Genomic DNA, 23,101 nt, shown 5'->3' on the forward strand with positions numbered 1-23,101 from the left:
TGACAGTGGCAATTTTAATTTGAACTAGTGTACACTGTATAGCTTTTCTAGTGAAAACAGCTGTCCTATACTCGTTTTACCTGTCCTCATCTGAACATGGTGGCACAACAAATCTTGCTGACTTCTGTTTTTCACGCTTTCATGTACCCAACAAACTGCAGACCTCTCATCCTTCTTTATCCTACTTTGAATCTGAAAATACTCTCTAAGTAGGCTGATGACTGCTGCCAAATAAGTACCATCAACTTCTGCATGAAATTGTCATTTTTCTTGTGTAAAGTATCTTTTCCCTCTGAGTCCGCTCTTGTGTAGCCTAATACAGAATGACTATAGAAATGGGAAATCCTCAGTCACCTGGCGTAAAGAGTGCCCTCAGTCAGCTGCACTTCAACATGAGAAATATTTCTGTTGTCCTACGCAGATTGCTTTACAGTAGTCAAAGAAATATGTTGCGTCTTTCTCTTTAACAGTTTATATATCAAGTGACGTTTGTAAAATAATGCCATATTGATGGAACATTGCATAAAACTACTTTCAAGTAGTTGTTTTTACTTGTTGGTCAATGTTGGTAGCATTGGTGGTAAGGTTCTGTCATGGATCAGAATTTGCAGCCAAATAGAAAAGGGCTGTGACTCTGATTCGACATTCTCTGAAGAAACTTCCTGGTAATTCACTAGGTAAGCTGGAGCTGCTAAGTTAATAACAACAGATATATTTGTGATAGATTAATGAGAAAAGATTTATCCCTAGAGCAGCTATCCCAATATGTGAAGTGGCCTGTTTCCTTTCCCCAGCACCAGTGATTTGTCTTGGCTAATACTCTTATCATGGAATATGTCCAGTGCTTTTCAACGTTTTCACAACATTTCCTCCTCACTGCTTTATATATACGAGGTGTTGAGCATAGTTGTTTAATACAGATTTAATAAAACACTCTTTTAGGGTTTTTTCTCTCTCATGTTCTCCTAGCCTTCTTTTCCATTTCTGTGGGCTTGTATCTTGTGCATAGTTCAAGGTATCTCTTAGGATGCTGGAAGTAGTTAAAAATCTGTGCTGGTGAGATAAATTGAGAAAAATTCTGTTTGTGCAACTAATGCAAACAAGTAGGTTGTTTAGTAGGTGAATGAGACAAAGTGTACAAATCCAGCAAGTGGGTAGATGGAGAAAACACACTGGAGAAGAGAAAGGAGAACACTGGGCAGGAATTGTATCTGCTAAGGAACATTTAGTTTGCCTTGCTTACGGGTCCTGATTGTGTTTTACACAGCTGACACCCCTTAAAAGTACACAGTTCATTAAGGGCATTTGTGGCTGCCAAGTGACAAACAGTGTGCCTGAAACGGAGTTGACCTAGGAGCTGTGTTGGTACCAGCTTTGAAAATGTTACTAGCTCACCTCACTGCTCACGTGGGAATGGACGAGGAGATGAAGTAGCATGCAGATGATAAAACTGGCTGCCTAGGAATATCTATGTCCCTATGCTCTTAGACTTTTTTTCTCTCTATCAGCACCTTCCTCCTGCTGAACTTTTCATAGGAGAAGAATTTATACCTCAAAGAAACAATTTGGTAATGGTTCCTCCTTTAAAACAAACAAAACCAAAACACAAACAAAACAAAAAAAAAGCAACAACATCAAACCCCAAACAAAAACAACAAACACCACACCAAACCTCTTTTCCTTTGACCCGCCTTATGTTAACACTGGCTTGGGGAGTACTCTGAAGAAGAGGCAATGCCACTGCCGATTCGAAGTGACTCTGGATTTGTCTAATCTAAGCTGGGGCAGAGAATCAGCATCATGTAACTGTTGGCTCTTTGCAAAGTCCTTCAGCAGGTTCAGGCAGGGCCGACTGAGATGTTATCCTGTTCTTGCATAGGCTGTGTGAGCACATGGGAACCAAGGAGCTGAACAACCAGACCTAGTTTCCTTTCTTCTCAGGTGTACCAGATAACAAGAGAGAGATGAAAGAGTATTTGATCAACTGTGGCACAGGAGGTTGAGAAGCGATGCAGAGTGCTTCTGGCTCCCTGTTCCTTCCAGTGCTTCCATGTAATAGATTGGAGTCAGTTTTAAGAAATGGAGGTCTATATTACCTTATGGTGACAAGAAGATACCTGTTCATAGTTGTGTGCAATTTAAGCAGCATATGTATCAGTCTGAAATCTGTTACATTTTTCTGACTGCTGTATTCTTGGGTAGTAAAACTTGTCAAGATCAAAAAATTGTATGATTTTGAGTTAGAAAACCTGTTGACGTAACAGGCAGAGTATTTTTTTCCTAATACAAACAAACCAACAAAATAAACAGCCTCAGAGTGACACCAAAAAAAAGTATTTTCTTCCGTAGTTACAACGAAGGGGAGGAGAAAAGCTTACATATATACCAAAGGGACCACTCCAGGTACAGATGTGCCTTATCAGCCAGAGTCTGGAGTTTCTTAATAATGGTGTCTTTTTAGCTGTGGCTGTGCTGTACTGCTTAAGACCTTTGCACTGTGTAAAGGGTAACTACAAGGGCCCCTCAGTGCATTTGAACTGGACAAAAACCAAGGCTGATGGTCATCAGAGGCAAATTTTCTTTCTCTGTTTGTTTGAAATAGAATGGTGACTGACAGATGGGTGCTGGAAGTTACCTCCCTTGGATTGTGAATCCAGGACCAATCCTGTTTCCTTTCTAGTCTTTCCAAGAATCCCTCTTATGAAAATCAAATAAAGAGATATATTTGACAGCTGTAGAGGACGTACTTCTGTGATTCAGGGAGGGACACATCTACCCCTGCCCCCTCCGCCCCATTTTTTTTCCTTCCCTTTTTTTGGGCACCTTCTCCCGCCGTAGTCTCAGGAAGGCTGCATAAACTCCATCTCTGTCTCAGATTCAGAGTGGAAATTCTTTGCTCTCCTTCTCAGACTCAACATGCCAGTTTAGATTTTGATTACCAGATTCCTGTTTGAATGCTGTAAGGTAGCTTACTTGCTGGAAGTCTGTCAAATTCAAAATAGATTTCAGATGTTCATAATAGTAATTATTTTGTTTGGTCTTTTTATACCTGAGAGTATTCAAAAAAGGTATTGCTGTGATGGTTTTACTAATGCGCTGCTTTTCAAAGGTTGCAATACTGTTCAAAGTATGTCTCTCTTTCTGAGTGGGATCTATGTTGATCAGTCCATGATGAGAAAACAGTCTCAGGTGCCACAGAACAACCATTCTTCATTTCTGCAGTTTTCTCTGGGTGTGTCTGATCGCAACATTACAGTAATACCTAATTGTTATTTTTGCATTATCTTGTAACATTATTTTAAAATTACAACAATAAGGGGAAAAAAGTACTACTTTATTTTTTCTTCCCCATGTTTTTTTCTTTTTTAAATCTAGATGAAGAAAATAGTTTACATGTTGTAGTGAATTGTGGGGAAGCACTACTGAAGAATAATACTTACTGGCCCCTCGTTAGTGATTTTATAAACATACTTTCACATCAAAGTGTGGCAAAGAAATTTTTGGAAGATCACGGTCTTTTGGTAACATGGATGAATTTTGTATCATTCTTTCAAGGTATGTGCCTTTTATAACCGGTCCTAATAGAAGGATGTTAAGACAGCTTAATGTTTGCAGTAGCAAAATCCTTACATTGCTATATTTAATTCATTAGCGTTCTCATAAGTCTGTATTCCTGGAAGAGAACAGTATATTCTAGAAAACAGATTTGCAAATGATCTAATGGATCTTGGTCTTGTGTGGACTAGTTAAAGAGCAATTGCATCACACTTGACTGAGATTCATAGTGCCTGAATTCTCAGGATGTGCTTAAAGTACAAATCATAACTTGTGCTCAAGTGTTTTACTGGTGACATTCTACATTTAAACACTGGGTAAATTAATCTGATAAATCTGGATCTTCTTCTAAGTGCTGCTGTGAATAAACTTTTTTATTATTAAAAAAAAAAAAGGTGAACTTTTCAGTACTGATAAATGTTCTACCTAGAAAGAGGACCAGATGTTTTCCATCCAAATGTTCTTATTGACTAAGCGAGGTTCAAAGTAGAAGGACTGCAGTCCATGTTAAGGTTACCTGAACAGCAAAGAATGCAGTTACAAGCCAATCTAGAGCTATTGTTCTTTTCTGCTCTACTTATGTTCAAATTTTGATTCTTGTTCTCATATCTAGCAGCGCAATTATGGATAAGATAGGTTGTTATGCTTTGTGGTTTTTTGTCTTAACAGGTGTGTGAATGTTTAACACTAAAAATACTGCATTCCACTTAGTCCTGGTTAAATATTTGGTTTTATAACTCTGCTTAAATCTTTGAAGGTATGAATTTAAATAAACGTGAATTAAATGAGCATGTGGAATTTGAATCACAGACGTACTATGCTGCCTTTGCTGCTGAGCTGGAAGCCTGTGCCCAGCCAATGTGGGGTCTTCTGTCACACTGCAAAGTTAGGGTAAGACTGACATTTCTCTGTCGTTATTCTGGAATACCAAATCTGAAAGGTCTTTTTTGTGTTTTGTGTTTGAAAGGACTTGGGTTTTGCTGTCTTTGTCTACCAAACACATAAAACTGTGATCAACTCATATTCTGTGTATAGTGAGTGTAGAACTCGAGCTTTTATCTAACTTACTGTCTCTAGAACTGGCATTACAAGTTCACGATGTGTACAGTCATCCATAAGACTGTACATATGGAAAAACTTCCAATCTGATGACGAACTTGATAAATGTCTTTGAGTCATTCTGCCTTTGTTTGGTGGGAAGGGAGATGCATAAGTTAGTGGTTATAATGTTGATTGTGTCTGCATACAGACACTTCATTGTGATGGGGGGTGGAGTAATTTATGGGTTTGTGTTGTTCTGCTAACAACCTGAGGTGAAAGTCTCTGAGGTTCTCACATCTCATCGTCTCCTAACTAGAGCAAGGAGTTGTTACTATTTGTTAGACTGTAAGTTATATCAAGTTATAGTGAAAATTGAATCCATCAGCTTATCAAAATACTGAACATGTGGAAAAACTTACTTGTTATTTTTATGAAATAAATACTTAACTTAGAAATTAGCTTGTTAAGTTATGTAGTAGCATCCATGGGGCAGTATTACTTGAATTGAACTGTGCAGTTAAAAGATGTGTGTCAGCATACCATGCAATTTTAAACCAGTTTCAATCAGGCAGTTGCAAAAGCCTTTCCATGTTGTAAGTTATACTGATACATTATGAATATATCAGTTTATGAGTCTAAATTATCTTTTGAAAACTGAATTGCAACTTGTCTTTTTGAAGTATTCCTTTTTATCTTGGGCATGGGAAGGTCTGCCTTTTGTTTAAGGCCTGTATGATTCCTTGCTCTGCCTGTCAGCTTGTCAGTCATGTTTTCACACCCATGTTTGTACCCTTTGGTCATTCTCAATAAATCTGAAAGTGTTTTGGAAATTTCATAGCATAACTGTTGTAGTTGTTTAATGAAAGCTGAAGGGTGGGCAGAGATTCCAGCTCGCATCCCACAGGAGAGGGAGAGCTGCTGGAGCCTGTGTGGGTGGGGCAGCAGGATGGGACCGTGGCTGTTGTGTTTCCTGAGGAGAAAAGGTGTCGATGGAGCCTGTCAGCACTTGCACAGCCTCTGGCTGGCCTAAGCCCTGCTGGCTTTCACACCAGAAGTGTGTCAGAGTTATCCTAAGACTGTGAGGCAGGACTGGAGTCTGTGTTTGGAAGGGAAAATTAAAGGAAAAGTTCATGATGAAACGAGGCTTTGTGACTTCCACTGATCATAGAGCAATTTTGTTTAGCTTCCCTCCTGCTTTCCCTTCTTGCACATCACCACTTCACTCCTGGAGGGCAATGTACAGCTCTAGTCTTGAAATACGTGATTTAATCTAAAATATATTATAGTTTTAGGGCATTGTTGCAGAGTTACACAAACATAACAAGGTTTGCTTATGGGTAAAATCTATGCAGTATTGTGTTATTGTTGCATTTCAGATGCATTGTGTGAGTCAACTGTAAGGACCTTTCAGTAGATAAAACTTAGAGGACATTAGCCATTCCCTTTCGTTGCATGGAAATACTTTGCTTTTATGATTACATCTATAATTCTTTTGCAAAAATAAATGGATAAATTATAATTGCCTTAATTCTCACCATTGAAATGATCATCTTTTAGAGTAACAGTGAAGCCATTTTAATACTCATTAATTTCCATGTGATGAGGGCATAAATCATGTAATGTAAAAATATTATTGAAATATTTATTTCTAGTAGGAAAACAGCACCACTTACTTAAAACTGCTTTGGCTCGTGTAGTACACTGGTTTCTCTTATTGCAGGAAACGCAGGAATACACACGAAATGTTGTCAGATACTGCCTTGAAGCGCTGCAGGACTGGTTTGATGCTATCAACTTTGTAGATGAGGTAAATATCCTTAGTGAACTTAGGCAAAGTATTGTGAAAATCTGATAAAACTTAAAAGGTGATACACTACTTCTCCCTCACCCACCCTTAATTGAAAAAAAATGATTGTCTTGCTGAAATTAGAGTTTCTAGTTAATAGTTGCGATGTTATGTCCTAGGATCCTTTATTTGTAGAGTCTTGGTGGTTTAGATTTGCTGGTAAGCTGTGTGAGTGTTAAAAGCAGTGCTAGTGTTCTGCTGTATGAAGAGCTGAAACAATGGCAAAACAGAAGTGCTCCTCTGATGCGGCAGTGGAGCCTGCTTTGCCACCTTAGCAAGCAGTACTCCCAGTCCAGAGTGTCATTATCTACTGGGGGCTTATTAAGAGATTCACAACAGCTGTCTGATTATGGGAAATTTCTGAATCCTCGGAAAGTCCAGGGGAATTAAGTAATGGTAGGTTAGTGGAAAGTCCACCAAATGAAGACATGCAAGATACTGTTCTTGGTGGTTGTGATGAAGATAGTGCAGGTTTGGGTTTTTTAATATATGGTATTAAAATATCTTTGTTTCACTTTCAGCCAGCTCCTAACCAAGTTACTTTTCATTTGCCACTGCACCGTTACTTTGCCATGTTTTTAAGTAAGGTAAGCACATGTTTTAGTCACACAGAAGATGGATATTCACTGTTGAGTGTGATTGTTCTGTACACCATGTGCTTGCTTTTGTTTCTAGGCTGTCAAGTGCCAAGAGCTAGATCTGGACACTATCTTGCCAGATCAGGAGATGCTGATGAAACTAATGATTCACCCACTTCAGATTCAGGTACAGACAGACTTCTGACTTCGATGCAGATATAAAGATATACAACAAAAAGTAGTTGTTCTCCGCTTCATTTAATCCCAGTTATTTAAATCTATTTCAAAGTATTTAACAAAGTGGCATGTGTCTTAATTGTGGAGTATCAAAATAGGCAATATGTGACAATAATAACTAGAATATATTTAGTAGGTAGGATAAATTATCTTTTTTTTTTTCTTCCTATTTCCAAAATTAAATATGAGGGATTAGTTATCATACTCTGAGAAGTATGATAATAATATTCACTGTAGCACTTTTAAAAGGGTAGGAAGAACAAACCTTTTGAAGACATGGAATTGCATGTTCATGGAATTGCTACCAATGGAGCACAAGTTGAGAAGCAACGTGAATTTTGAAATTTCGTATTTTAAATGGAGAGTGACTTCAAGAACAGATGCATTCTGCAACATTTTTTTAAAATTTACAGATATATATTTATTTGTATGTAGGTGGTAGTGAGCAATATTTGTAATCACTGCTTTTATATCTAACTTCTTGTTAACCATGATGCCTTCATCTTTGGAGTACTTTTCAATATTTTAACAAGTAAATTAATCACTTCATTGGCTTTGATCACTTTCATTGTCTGAAATGTGTTCTCATATGAGAGTATGGTATCTGTTTAATAAACTTGCAGTGTTTTCTTTTCATTCTTCACTCCCCAGAAGAAAATAAGTATAAAAAAGTATGCTTTTATATAAAGATGTAGATCTGCTAACACTGACCTGAATAGCTGAATATCCCCAAAATGTTTGTAAATTTTTATTTCATTTTACTTTCCTTGAACAGGCGAGTCTTTCTGAAATTCACAGCAACATGTGGGTTAGAAATGGTCTACAAATTAAAGGACAGGCCATGACTTATGTGCAGTCTCATTTCTGCAATTCAATGATAGATCCTGACATTTATCTGCTGCAAGTAAGTTATGTTTTCTGAGAAGCCAAGCCAATGCTTGTTTACAAACAAACTACTGAATAAAATAAATTTATTCTCTTTCCGCAGGTCTGTGCCTCTAGGCTGGACCCAGATTATTTTATTTCGTCTGTTTTTGAAAGGTAAGGTTAAAAGATGAATGCTATTGTTCAGTGTTGTGCTAACTGTTGACTAATTTATGCTATGTGAGAGAAAAGATGCGTATTTGATACACATCTTCAGTTGTTCAACTCTGCCTTGCCAAAACTAACACTTGCCTAAGGGCTCTACTGAAGGAGGTATCTCAAGGTATACTCTTCATTTAATACACAATTGGCTTTTGATTTACAGTTCAGTGGTGAAGCTTTAGACATTTGTTTTCTGAGCATCTTTAGGGCTTTTTGAGTTTTACGTGTGTTTGTATACAAGCTTTCAGGGTATGGCAGGCTAAACAAGTAGATCAATAGAGCTGAAACAGAAAGGATGCTTCTGCTTTTCAGAATAGAATAAAATCAGGCTTTGAAAACAGATTATGTTTATAAATGTGAAGTGTTTTCATATAGGACATCCACAGATAGTTAAATAAAAATCCAAATTTAAAAACAAGAGGGTTTGCATATCATTGCATTATATGCATTTCACTTTGTATTCATTTTGGATTGTTGTGAATTGTATTCTGAGTTTATCAGTACATTTCACATTGGTGTTTTAATGTTGGATAATGATGTTTCTGACTTTACTCTTTGCTATGCAGATTTAAGGTGGTAGATCTATTAACAATGGCATCGCAGCATCAAAATACAGTTCTTGATTCAGAGCATGAAAGGTCCATGTTGGAAGGAGCCTTAACATTTTTGGTCCTTCTATTAAGTCTTCGTTTACATTTAGGTAAGAATCACTGCTTTAGAAATACTTGTATGTAAATAACACGCCTGTTCATTTATATTCAACATTTAGTAGCTACCGTTAAAATGATTAGCTATATAGTAACTTAAAGCATTCAATACTTGAATGCTGAATTTTACTCCTTTACTGAATTTTAATCCTTTATGAGTTAGAAATAGACATAATACATAAAAATGGAGAAAAATAGATTTAATAGAAGTGAGTGATTTATGTGTGTGATCACATTAAGATACTTTTTCAGAAAGACAGCAGTTTTAGTTTGTATCTATGTTTTCTGACTGAGGTTGTGTTTCTTACAACGTTTGTGTCCCCACCCCTCTTTTTTGCTCTATTTTTATAGCACTGTATCATTTCTTAATGTTTGTATCAAGTTTAACTTGCATTTAATGCCAAATGTATGCTGAATGCGGGTTTTAAAATCATTCTATTTTAATGGCTTTTAAAATTTTATCGTTCTAGGAATGACAGATGATGAGATCCTCAGAGCAGAGATGGTAGCCCAACTCTGTATGAATGACAGGACACACAGTTCATTACTGGATCTCATATCCTTGGAATATATTAACTAATGTGCATGAATGAGACTGACAGGTACCTAGATAGTAGTGGGATTTTGGAGCTTGAACATGTTTTCAGCGTACATAATTATAACAAATTGTGTAAAGGTGTATTTGTATATACTTAGCAGCAAAGGCACTTGCTCCAGCTTTGGTTATTCTTACAAAATACACGATAACTTGTCATAGTTTGAAGTTTGCCCTTTTTTAAATTATTTTTTTAACACTACAAAAGTCTTTGAGGTGTGAGGTGAAAAGTCTGTTTTCAAATGACATTGTAGAAAGTTTAACCAAGCTTCACCTCGTTTGGATTTGAGCCTTTGATTATTGCTGATTTTATGGCAGTATTAAAAAGAAGCCCCTCTACACTATATTTGCTTATTGTATCAATAGTTGAAAATACAAATAATAGCAGTTCTGAATGTTGCTTTGAAATTAGAGTGAAATGCATGTGTTATGGGGAAAGTGTCTTACCTGAAGAAGAGGAAATTCTAGGAAGTCATTTTGTGCAGTGGTGCGATTCGTGTCCGGTACCTAACAGCTGAATACAAATACGCATGTTTTACCGCTGTCGGTGTATTGGGCTGTTTAGGCAAATGAAATAGCTTGTGGTGATTAACCAAAAGAGCTTGCAGTCCAGGGATGGTAGGCATTGAGCAAAAATGTTAGAATTTATAAAGATAGGAAAGGAGTAGATTGAGAGTTACAAATACTTAATAAGAATTATTAATTACGATATGACATAATAATTCAATCACTTAAGATGTAAAATTAGCAAATTGCTCAAAGCACTTCACTTAAGTGAATCACTTAACTATGTAAAATAAGTGAATAAATTGTACAAGCAATTACTTATCAGTAAGCAGAAATTTCCTCATTTGTATTTGCTGCTTGTGATTTGGGATAATGTCAGTAGATCAATGAAGTATTGCTACCAAAAATGAGAAATAGCCAATCCAAGATGGAGAATTACTTACTGTGTTTATGGATCCCAAGCTATTTACTTGCTTTTTCTGTGCTTAGCTGTAAATGCAAAATACTCTTGCTATGAATAGAGCCAAAGTGTTAGTTGATAAAGGCAAGTACAAAAACTTTATATACACTACAGATCGTAGATTTTATTTCTCATTTAATACTTAACTCTTGAGCCAAGCATATGGACATTGGCTTGCTTTAAAATGTTTGATAACCTGGCTAGAAGGTTTTGATTCACTTCAGTAATAGTTATTGTTCCAAAGCAGTTGGAGCATACAGACCTCTGGTGGTAAACACAGCGCACTGCTGAAATGTAGCCTCTGAAATGAGTGGGAAGTAAAATGCTGTCCTCCAACTAAGTTAACTTTGTTTTCCTTAACACAAACTTTACATTCCAGAAAACCCCAACCCCAAAAGTGGTATTATTCCAGGAAGCTTAAGCTTTGAATCAGTCTTGTCAGCAGTTGCTGATTTTAAAGCTCCTGTTTTTGAACCTGGAGGTTCCATGCAACAAGGAATGTATACACCGAAAGGTACAGTAATTGATGTCATCTTATACTCAGTGGTAAGATGCTTAAAATAAGGTTGTTTATTCGTTTGTTTTTTTCTTTTTAAAAAAATCAACCAAGCAAAAGCTAAACACACACCAAAAACCAAGCCACCAAACAATGATAAATCTACCCCACAAAACAAACAAAATCATCTCCATGAAAACCCCACAAAGCTTGTTTGACTTGTTCATTATTGCCTATTGCTTATTTGTTAGTAGTCTTTAATAAATTCATTTTGATCTGGAGTGAAAATGAGCTTCTCTGTTCATCAGTTATCCTTAGAAAGCAAGGGAAAAATGGAGAACTGAAAAAATACATCACTGATCTGCATACTTAATCATTTGTGTGTTTGTTTGTTTGTTTTTTTTTTTTTAAATGATGTACTTTCGGTAGAGTTTAGAACTCTTTGCATTAGTGAGGTGTCAGTTGTGAAGACATTTTCCACATTTTGATTATTAAAGATATCATGATACGTAATTCTTTCTTTTATGTTGATTAACTGTCTTAGTAGCCTGTAGCATTTTTCCCAGTCAATAGTGAGGGTCTAGAACAAGCTTCAGACTAGACGGGTTACAGAATATTGTTCTAAAATTCTACAATGCATACAGAGCAAAAATGATAGATTTCTTCCCCTGACCAGCTTGTCATCTAAATTTGGCTCAGTGTAGTGTTGGTATATCAAAGGAGAGGAGGAATTTGAGAACCCAGTGTTCCATTGCTGTTTCCTGTCACTGAGCAGATAAGCCTGTAGGAATCTGAAGTGCTCCATGTGCTCTGGTTGTGCTTCAGCTCATGGCAAAGCTGAAGAGGGATTAAGTCCTGCCTCGTGTGTGTACCTCCCTTGAGAACTGGAGAAGTTGGGGTCCGACAACTTTGAAACCATTTGGTTTGTAGGCTGTGTTCTATCATGGATTTCTCTGTTGTTGTTAATGTAGAAACTAATACTGTACTGACTTGTTTGCCAGTTTTTATACTGGGAGGTTGATTAGTCAATGAAGCTCTTACTTTTAAACAAATGAACAACCAGTGAAGCAATTTTGTGAAACCAGAGTTTTTGGAATTGATCTGTTCTTGTTCCTTGATGTGTAATTAGGCAGCTTAACACCTGTGTATTTCAATAACTTTATTTTAATGTTTTATAAACTGCATTTTCTTAAGTCATGTCTGGTTTCTGGAACTTGTGACACTCTGGTCTTTTTTCATAACACAGTGTGAAGATAATTGTAATTATAACACTTGATATTTAGGGAACCTGATGCTAGATTCTAGGATTTTTAGGGGTCTTTTTGGTGTTTGGTTGTGTTTTTTTGACATAGTTTACCTCTGGAATAGACTATTTATCTTAACTTTTTTAAAGTATCTAATCTATAGCAGTGAATACTGAAGTAATTTGTAACACTATGCAGAATTCCTTTTTCTTAAAGTAATAAAAACCTGAAAGAGCTTCTGCAGGAGTAAAAGACAGCATGGTTTTCTTTTGTACTATAGGCTTTTAAGTGTCTATAATCCATATAGGTTCTCCAAAATGATGGTGATATTCCAGTTGCTCTTAAGAATTGTAGTTTGTGGCCTTTCACAGTTTAAGCAAATCACATAGAGGTCTCTTCTCCCTAATCCCTTATTTCCCTAAATTTAGGGGAAAAACCACTTTCTGCGATTGCGGAAGCCCCAGATTTTGCTTCCGTTAAACATCGGTTAAAAGAAAACAAAACCAGCTTCCAAAACCAGGACATGGTTCTTGTCTGTGGACTCGTTTGCTGAAGATGAGCTGTGTGTATTTCTGATACTCCCTGAATGGCTCCCTCAGTCATTTTTCATTATTTTGCATTAACAGTCCAAACAAGCTTGGTCTGTGCTTCAGACTGCAGTAGTAAACTCTGTCCAGAAAACATGAATTTTTCATGAGCTAAGTTTGATCCTCTTTCAAACATAATAGAAACTATGCCAAGCGTTCTCTCAGCAGCTTGGGAGGGTATCTGTAGAACTGTTGATGTTAGCAGGGGTTAATAGGTGTATAGACCACATGTGTTCCTGCCTGGGGGAAGGTAATCTCAAAAGCCTGATAAAGCTGCCTACTTTTGTCTGTGAAAACTTTCTGAAGCATGTTGTAAGCACTTGTGTTGTGTTACGCCTGCTGGTGGAGCTAAAATTCTGTATTCGCTGGTTTTCTTCTTCCTTTGATGGGATCAGTGAATCTGGCCATCGTGTTGCTGTGTTGCAGGAGCTGAACATTTCCAAACAATTCATAGAACGAACAGCTTCCTTTGGCTTTAGGTTGGAAACCTAGAGTGTTTGTTTTTTTTTAATGACTTGTAAATAGGAAAAAAAAATAGGAGTTAAGTGGGATATCTTTACAGTTTGGGTTTTTCTGTTTGTAATTGCTCTGTAAAGCCACTCTGGGTGTTACTTTAGAGTTACTAAATTAAATGAGGATAACTTAACATTTTAATGCCAAAATAATGCATAGATAGATATTCATTATTAAACAAAGGTACGTTTGTAAAGGATTTATCACAAACATTACTTGGTAAGAAACTTGGCCATTTGTGACTGAACAAAAAATAGTGGTGTAGTCATTTGGCTCATTGCACTTAATAGTTAAATATCGCCTACCTGCTAACAGCTCTGCAGACTTTACTTCCTATTTTCCAGAGGGCTTGCACTGAGTGAAAAACAGCTAAAACCTTTTCTTTCCATGTACTTGTAAATTAAAAAGAGCAAACCAAGAGGTGTACAGAGAAGGTGTATTTTAGGACTACCTTCATATACTTACAATTGGATAAATACATTAACTTACGTTTAAATTTTTTTTTTTAAACTCAGCATGTGTTACAAGTGTTATTTTATCAGAAATATGTGGTTTTTCTCTTTTATCCCACGTTGTCAACTATTATGTAATAGAAAGGAAAGCTAGAAGATGCTTAAATAAAGCTTGTTGCTAGAAAAGATCTATTGCCTTATTTGATTTTTAATTTTTTGTTTTGGAGCTAAGAAAAATATTTTTGGTGAAATTTTTATATCTTGATAAGTAGTCATAATTATTATTGTAGTAAGTATTATTAGTAAGAATTAGCAAAAATTACTGTACTTTTCTGAAAAAAGATAAAAAAATCTAATAGAAAATTATGTAATTAAGGGGAATTAAGGATAATCCAGAACAAGTTGTAAGGTCTATAAAGAGAATTTTAACATGTGACTTCTTTAAAACAACAGCTGAAGTCTGGGATAAGGAATTCGACCCTGTCATGGTAATACTTCGAACGGTTTACCGTAGAGATGTGCAGTCTGCAATGGATAGATATACAGCATTGTAAGTTGGATCATTTTTGGAAATGTAATATAGTATTGTTGCTCATTGCAGAATACATTTTTTTGTTTTCACTGTCTGGTAATGCTAATAGTGTTATTTGTGTTTTCAGGCCCCATATTTGTCATTGAGGTTACAAGTTTACAGGCAGAATCGGGGTTTTGGTTAGCTTAGTCTGTTACTATGCCATAAATGTTTAAAAATAAATCTGGAGTGCCACAGACAAAGTAGTGGATGTCTTCACAGCTAAAAATACTTAACCAAAAGTTAATGTTTAGAAATCAGTTCAAAATTACTTGAAGAAAGCAACCGTATCTACTTTTATTTTACACTTAGGTACATGATGCACAGTACCATATTCTGTGTTTCGAAATTATTTTGAAGACAGTGTGGGTTTTTTTCTATGTATTCACCTATGACAGAAAACACGGGTGAATTAAATTTCTGATTTAAATACAGGAAAAACACTTTAGCACCCTCTTAAGTTCTAAGAAACAAGATGATTTGGTCTTAACACTGTCCCTTAACATTCCATCCATGTCTAGTGTTTCCTAGCGTTGCCTATAATCCATTCCTACAGGTGTGACATTTCTGTGTTGGATATCTGACTAATGTGGATTTGGGTGGAGTGAAAAGTTTTTCATCTCTGTGTGACTCTTAAAATAAAATTCAATTCTTAAATTCATAGCTTAAGTTCATAACAGTAATTAAAAATCCATTTCACTTTACAAGTAAAGGTCATTTAAATCAGTGGTAATCCACAGAAAAATAAGACTGGATTCAGCTTGTGTATGCATTTTTGGAATGCTGCTTAAATATATTAAATGGCATAGAAATGCTCATCAATGTGGAAGTTGATCTAGATAAAAAGAATGCAGGATAGGTATATATAGCAGTGGCAGGTGTTTATGTTACTGCAGTGTTTAACAGAAGTCTCATCTGTTTCAACAGTTTAAAGCAAAGTGGTAAATTCCCTGGGAACCCATGGCCTCCTTATAAGAAGAGAACACCGCTACATCCAAGTTACAAAGGTCTCATAAAGCTTTTGCACTGTAAAACCCTGCACATTGTGCTGTTCACACTTCTTTACAAGGTACAGTCATAATTCTCATTAAATTCAGTATTTTACTTCCACTTTTTTAGAACAGGAGTTTTTATAAGCATGATTTTTGAATAGGTTATTTACAGTAGTCAGGTTCTAATTTATATAATTTTTTGTTTGATTTCTTTTCTAAATATAGTATGAGGTTTTTCTACCACTTTCATCTTTTTTGAAGAGTACATTCATCAGAAAATGAGACTTTGAATCTTTGTCTTTGTTTTTGGAATAGTGCTTTCAAACCAGCATGCTGCAGAGGCAGATGAGGGACTATAAAAAGTGGTTTGATTGAGTAGTGCTTTTCCTGGGCATGCTCTCCTTTTCTACTTTTTAAAGTGCTTCCAGCTCCCCTAAAGTTTTGTTTCACTGTGCAACACCTGTTGTTAAGTATCGTAATAACTGTGATATTCACAAAGAACCAGGCTTATTCCCATGGAGTTGTATCAGCTGATTTCTTTCTCTAATGAAGTATCATATAAGTTGTCAGTGTATCATTAAGATGAGTGAAGATTTTATCTGAATTCATTCAATAGATGTCATCCTTATGATAGAAAAGGACTCTTTCTAAAAAGCTTCATATTGCTTACAAATTAATAACTTCAGTAAACTATAGCTTTTGCTATGTAATCAGTGCAATTTTAAAAATCTACTTAAACAATATAAAATACAAAAAAATTTCTGTTTTACTACTGATTCTTCCTTACCCATAACAGAATGAGACATGTTATGGTGAAGACTGAATTGAATATGCAGAAACTATTGAATGAAACTTTTGGAAGCTCAGTAGTACAACATCTTGACCTGGTTGGTCAAGGTTTTCTGTTGTCAGATGTCTAGTTCCTTATCTTGCCAAAACATAACCAATGGCTGACATTTATCATGCTGAATGGCTGTTCTGGCATGAGTTTCCAGGACGGAAGGACAAAATACGTGCCCTTTTCCCATGTTTTAAAGGTTCTTTTGTCAAGATTCTGGACCTGAATTTAGCCAAACTGTAGACATTGCATAGTCACATTATTTGCGTGTTCAGTGGCTGTTTATTTTATTCTGTTAACTGTTGAAGTCCAAAGCAAGTCAGCCCCACACCAGGGCCGATAGAACGTTGTCCAGAGAGCAGTACCTTGTTTCTCAGTGATTTCCGTGATCTTGGCCAGAGACGCTGCTGTGTGCAGTATGTTTAACCCTGCTCACCCCCGGCCTGCTGCAGGGGCTGGGATGCCTGAGCGCTGCAGAGTGAAGAACAAGGCTGGGATGCGGCAGTATGATATGTAGCAGAGGCTGGGGAAGGAGCATATCCAGAGAAAGTTCTGAACAGGAGACTTATAGGAAGGCTGCTGAAGGAAAGTGGACCTTGACATTATGTATAAGATGAAATAATATGTCAACATGGAAGAAAAATGGAGAAGGAATGCATCATCTTTTACCGTCTTGCTCATTGTTTGGGTTTTTTGGTGTTTTTTTTCTGTTTGTTTTTTGGGGTTTTTTTTGGCCATTCTTCCTCTTATTCCATTAAGAAGCTTTATCTTGAGAATCTTTAACATTTCTGTGTTGCTGTTTTAGCTGGAATGCTGAATACATTTCTACGAGATTTATGGATGGTAGAAATCATTTACTGATTTCCATGGGTTGGCTTAAATTATATTTTGTCTATTTGTGAAATTTTGCCAATTTATGACAGCTTTTATACCTCTTGACTTGTGGGACTGGCTACAGAAGAACAGTAAACTACATTTGACAATTTGACTTTTCAGAATTGTTAGTCAACATGGCATTTGATTCTCACTGGTGTATCTGCACATATTTTTCATATTAATGTAATACTGAATGCCTCTTTTAATTAAATCATCCCCATAATCTCAGATTTTATTTGATATGTTCAAATTGGCTGCTCAAGCATAATTTAGAAAAGCTATTGTAAAACAGTATTTGTTTTAACAACTTTTATCTCTCTCTTTCTAATGGGTGTTATCCACATAGGAAATTTGGCCTGTTCAAAACCAAATTGTATTTAAAACTTTACTAGGCTATACTCTAAAACTATTCATTTCTAAAGTAACCTGTCTACAATGAAATTTTAAACATATTTTCTCATCCATTTTTTTTGTAACTTGTAATTTCGTGCTATTTTCTCCCCTCTAATTCAGAATACTCTCAAGAGGAAAGTTGTCCTGCTTTTTAATTTCAGCAGCACTGGTCCTTCCTCTCAAAGCATTGAAAGCTGTTTTAGAAGAAAGATAGGGGCATTTATTAATTTAAAGATAAGGTTATTTGTTATTTGTAATTAAAAAAGATTATGTGAAGCTGGTTGTGAACTGAATTCACATTAACCCTTCTGGTGTTCCCAGTTATCCAAGTGTCACTTGTAGGACTAGCAACTCCTGAGGCCTTACAGTGCCTTGTCCCATGAGAAAGGAGGGTGCTGGTGCTGGTGCTGGCCAGGTGCAGCTCTGCTTGGAGCTGACAGGAGTGCCATCTGTGCAGCTTTGCCTGGCACTTCAAGTGCTCTTAAGGTAGATCACAGCTTGAACTAGGAACAATTGTAAGGGACAGGTTTGTTTGACTGGAAAGAGATGTAAAATGAAATTTTACTCTTCTGCTGGTGCTCAAAAGTTAGTTTTTTCTAAACATCAAAAATAATTTTTAATCCTCTTTAAAAAAATACATATATATATATATAAACTGAAGAGTCCAGAGTGTATTATCCAGAACACTCTTTCTGTATGTTTAGATATATTGAAGTCTTAATAGGCTGAATGGAATAATGATTTCCTGTCTTCTAAATACAACACTCCTGTTGATCCATCACATCCAAAATCGTATGTCTTATTTTGTACTAGTGTATCATTACTGTTATTGGAGAGCTATATTAATGTTATTACTCTTACTATTCTTGACCTACTTGGAACATTTTTTTTTTATCCTATAGCATAATCACTAATGAGGTATTTTGTTGGACCAATCAGTCATTAACATGAGTGAAATTTAAAATATCTTGCTGATGTTTGAGAGTAGATATTCCAGGAACTTGAGCAGACAATTCACTGTTCTTGAAAATAATTTTTCTTAACTGTATTTTTATGCTTATGACAGGAGTTTGAAAGTATTACTATGCAACAATCAAAAGTAATTAAAATGCTAAAATCGATGCTCAGTGTCTACAAAAATTCACTAGAGTAGCAAGTGTTGTTATGGTGTTCTGCCTGATTAGGCTTTTCGTATCTCATAATACAGGTCTTGTGAGCACACTTTTTGGCAGTTGTGGGGGTTTGTTTGTTTTTTTTTTTTGTTCTGTTTGTTTGTTTTTGTAATAGGGATGGTGAGAGTATCAAAGATAAAGCCTTTTAAGATGCGAATGTCTTATTTTTCTGCCTAGATTTTAATGGATCATCAGAATTTATCAGAACACGTGCTTTGCATGGTTTTGTATTTAATTGAGCTGGGCTTGGAAAATTCTCCAGAACAAGAGTCAGATGAAGAGGTAAGAACAAAGACCATCTTTTTAATTAAAATGTAAAGTATTTGCTAATTATTCAGTGTTCTTTAAAAATAGATGTTTATTAAAATGACAATTTTAGCATAGGAATGAGAAAAAAAATGTGTTTATTTACTTATGCAGGGATCAATTAAGAAAAAAAGAAAGAAAATAAAATATTGTTGTGATGAGGAGTATGGTATCTTGTTATTTTTTTCAACAGTTTCTGTATATGTAACCTGACAACACAGATTGGTTGCATCTTTACTACTCTGTAAATTAGTACTTGAAATTGAGTGCAAAAAAAATTACAGTGATTGAATCTAAAACTTGCATGGATTTCTAGGTTTTCAACTGAAACTGTTGTCACTGAGTGCTTTATTGCTAAAGGTCTGTATCTTCTTCTAAAAGATGTGAATTAGCCAAAGTTTTAGCTGTGCTTTTGATGAGAATTCAAACATAAAGCGATATTATTTTAATGATTCCATGTTTCCTTATGGTATTTGATTTTCATGATTTTCATCCTGTTTAACATTGCTTACATGACTAAGGATCTGCCACACTTTTTTCGGAGATTGACTTCTGTATAGTTAGGATTTTTTATATTAATCTTAGATTGTACAGCTTTGGATTACTGAGTAGTTCCTTTCACTTCTGCTGGGTAGCACTGATTGCATGTACTTGATCATATTCAAATCAAATGTGTAGATTTATGTATTTATCAGACGTGTAGTTGTCATGGTAGGCATCAGTCATATCATAATATCAGCTTTAGTGAGGTACATACTGTTAATCATATTGTTCCTGTCTCATGGAGAGATGATGGTCTCTGTAATACAGTTATAAAAGCAACATTAATTATTGTAACATGTAAGAGAATGTATACTTTAAAAAAATTATTATTTTAGGAATCTGCAGGTGGACAAGAGCGTTGCCATGACAGTTGGTTTCCTGGTAGTAACTTGGTTTCTAACATGCGTCACTTCATTAACTATGTCCGAGTGAGAGTACCGGAAACTGCTCCAGAGGTGAAGAGGGAACCACCTGCAAGTACGAGTTCTGATGGTTTAGCTGCATCACAAGTATGTACATACAAATGCCACTCCTTTTTATAGATTAGTTTAAGTTATTGCCCATTTGGCTTTATTGTTGTTAGGATTATTTTTTACTGTTTTTATGAATTTCTTAGGATATTTTTCTTTCCTAAGTGTACTGATAACAGAAATAGAAGTTATTTCAAATGATACCTCCTTCCAAATGATGTATTTAATGACTTTTTTTATCCTCAATCTACCAGAGTTCAAGGCGGAAGAGCCTCCAGAGAGAGGTAGATCTGTGTGTAGTCTGTCCTCCTAAGCGATTAACTAGCAACATGGCTTTAACTGTGCTTACCTTAACACTCAGTGAAATTTCTAATTTTCCTGAATTTTCTTTTAATTCATATTGCAAGGACTCGTGCTTTTTTTTTTTTTTCCTTAGGTAGCAGGCTTTTAATGAAAGACATGCCCTTACATTTTTAATACATATTTTGAAATAAAAGCTTTCTATGAAATATAAAGTGTCATTGATAGCTTACTGCTTGAGGCTTTGTGTTTAGGCCTGTTTTGTTTTGCCAAGTTACTACTAACATTTAATAATGTAGAATAGTCCTAGCTTTCTTGAATTTAGGTAAGTCTAACCTTACATTGAAAATGCATTTGAAATTATTATTGTCAAATTTTTGGGGGGTGGGTTAGTGGGTGTTTTTGTTTGTCTTTTTTGGGGTTGGGTTTTTTGTTTTGTTCTGTTCTTTGTTTTTTTGGGTGTGGGTTGGTTTTTTTTTTTTGTGAAAACAAAATCAGTATGCAAATGGTGGGTTCCTGTAAGATTTATAGCTGGTAGATAATATAATCTCTGTGTCAGGATTGCTTTTTGTATACAGCACTTGGGAGTATTATATGCCAGATGTAGTGAAATACAATGGATATTCCTATTGCATGTTAATGTTAGCAAAAGAGATGAAAATTTAAAGTCAGTAGGCGAGATGAAATAGACTAAAACATAAAGAAGGTAGGGAAGATGATTGTCAGAATACCTTTTTTATATCTGATCTCTGAAGTATTTGATGCCTTTTGGCTGTCCAGCCTTCTGAGAAGGGGAGGGTAAGATGTTCAAGCATTCTGAATTTCACATTCAAAATATTCAATGAACATCTGTTTGCTATGTATTTGGTATATGTGAGTTGCTTCCATGTATCCTTATTTGGGACTGAAAGCAACGGTAGCATAGACTAGATACATGTGAATGGGCTCTGTCATGAATATGCACTCATATGCTCTGAATAGCAAACACTCCTTGCAAATATGGCTGTGTGGCTTCTGGATCTCCGCTAATAAATCCACAAAAAGTGGGCAATGCCCATGGGGATGTGTAGGCTCACCTGTGTTCTGCTGTGTGTAAGCACTCAGTAGACTTTAGTAAAGGCATTTAAATGGCAGAAAGTATAAAAAATATGAATATTCAAGAAAAAGTAGGGAACTATTACTTGAAGAACAGAATTCCAAGTTTGACTAGGACAAAACAGGTTATTAGGTGTTTCAGTATGGATTGTATTTTCATTTTATACTAGGCTGTTGTGCAACTATGCATGACAGACATGTATAGAAGCATGACATGCAGGCTTAGTATTTTGCTATACCAAATTTCAATAGATTTTGGAAGGGGAAAGAAAGCTTTAAATGTTCTGTGCTCTTCTCCTTATCTAAAGTATTTTCTGTAGCTATATAAATATATATTTTTTTATACTTGTATTCTCAAAAATTAAATATTGTGTTTGTTTGGTTTTTTTTTCTCAAGAATTCGGGGACAGCTCAAGTGTTCAGTTTGGTCGCAGAACGTAGAAAGAAATTTCAGGAGATCATCAATCGGAACACCAGCGAGGCAAATCAAGTGGTTCGACCCAAAACATCAATGAAATGGTCAGCACCTGGTGCAACTCCACAGCTAACCACAGCCATTCTAGAAGTCAAGGAAAGCATACTGTCCTTGCTGATTAAATTGCACCACAAACTCTCAGGAAAACAAAACTCTTACTATCCTCCATGGTTGGATGACGTGGATGTTTTAATTCATCCAGAAAGTTCAAGATACTGTCATGGTGATGGAATGACAGCGGTAGAAAGAATTTTATTGAAAGCTGCTTTACAGAGCAGATTGAATAAACGTATAATTGAAGAGATATGCAGAAAGGTGACACCTCCTGTACCACCAAAAAAGATTAGTTCTGCAGAGAAGAAAGCTTTGGATAAAGAAGAAAGGTAACAATAATAAAGGAGCGGTAGAAGGGCAGTATGTGTTGTGCATCTATTGATTCACCTGTCTCTAGGTCTTTGCATGAATTGCTTGTTAAAAGTCTTTTAATTCTGCAGTTTTCTTCTTTATCCATGTTGCATATACATGGTTTACATGGGTATTAAGGGAGAACATACACCTTGCTAACTTTGGTCTTTAAAATAGAAAACTTTCATAATGACTTTATGTGATACACACACTCACCCTTCATGTTGCTGGGTATGCCACTCATATATGCAAAGGTGCAGAATTAAGACTGTATAATTTTTGACGCTCGACTGCACAACCTCAAGATGAGTTAAAAGATTTTTTTTTTTAGTATTGTTATTTGTATTGCCTGGGTTTGTTAGGGAAGAACTGGTTTGTCAGGACAGAGTACTCAGACAAGAGAAGCAAATGAAAGAACCTATTTGTAGTGAAAATATTGATGAGAGGGAATGGGGTCTTGAGACCTGATAGGAGAAGGAGAATGCGGACCAAGAATGCAAGTGCCTGGAGAGCACGTTTAAGACAAAGACTGGCATTTAGGGAACTGAATGGCACCAGCTGGGAAGAAAGGTTGGCTGGATGGGCCTGTGGCAGAGATTGGCAGCTGGTTAGTGCAAAACACTGAAACATGGCATGTGAAGGGAGGGTTAGAAGGTTGGGATTTAGAGAGTGGGGTGGTTGGGACGGAGAACTTGCCATGTTCACTGCAGCGGAGACAGGACACAGGCTGGAGTGGACAAGAATATTCAAGTGCTTGTCTC

At 36.0% G+C, this 23,101-nt stretch overlaps 1 protein-coding gene across 6 annotated transcripts in view; it reads left to right on the forward strand.

Annotated features, from left to right (window-relative positions):
• UBR3 (ubiquitin protein ligase E3 component n-recognin 3) overlaps nucleotides 1-23,101 on the forward strand; it is a 122,123-nt gene that overhangs the window by 34,871 nt on the left and 64,151 nt on the right. For 5 of the 6 annotated variants that reach the window (XM_065069724.1, XM_065069720.1, XM_065069721.1 and 2 more), the window contains 16 exons: nucleotides 3,376-3,555; nucleotides 4,313-4,446; nucleotides 6,317-6,403; nucleotides 6,964-7,029; nucleotides 7,118-7,207; nucleotides 8,033-8,161; nucleotides 8,246-8,298; nucleotides 8,910-9,043; nucleotides 9,521-9,605; nucleotides 10,984-11,126; nucleotides 14,358-14,454; nucleotides 15,403-15,544; nucleotides 18,924-19,028; nucleotides 19,931-20,104; nucleotides 20,320-20,349; nucleotides 21,858-22,318. In XM_065069724.1, coding sequence (XP_064925796.1) covers nucleotides 3,376-3,555; nucleotides 4,313-4,446; nucleotides 6,317-6,403; nucleotides 6,964-7,029; nucleotides 7,118-7,207; nucleotides 8,033-8,161; nucleotides 8,246-8,298; nucleotides 8,910-9,043; nucleotides 9,521-9,605; nucleotides 10,984-11,126; nucleotides 14,358-14,454; nucleotides 15,403-15,544; nucleotides 18,924-19,028; nucleotides 19,931-20,104; nucleotides 20,320-20,349; nucleotides 21,858-22,318 — 2,110 coding nt within the window. Of the gene's footprint in view, nucleotides 1-3,375; nucleotides 3,556-4,312; nucleotides 4,447-6,316; nucleotides 6,404-6,963; nucleotides 7,030-7,117; nucleotides 7,208-8,032; nucleotides 8,162-8,245; nucleotides 8,299-8,909; nucleotides 9,044-9,520; nucleotides 9,607-10,983; nucleotides 11,127-14,357; nucleotides 14,455-15,402; nucleotides 15,545-18,923; nucleotides 19,029-19,930; nucleotides 20,105-20,319; nucleotides 20,350-21,857; nucleotides 22,319-23,101 lie in introns of all 6 variants that reach the window. The other variant, XM_065069719.1, reaches the window with a different exon arrangement.

Source organism: Columba livia, chromosome 7 (genome assembly GCF_036013475.1).
Source record: "Columba livia isolate bColLiv1 breed racing homer chromosome 7, bColLiv1.pat.W.v2, whole genome shotgun sequence".
Classification (NCBI taxonomy): Eukaryota; Metazoa; Chordata; class Aves; order Columbiformes; family Columbidae; genus Columba; species Columba livia.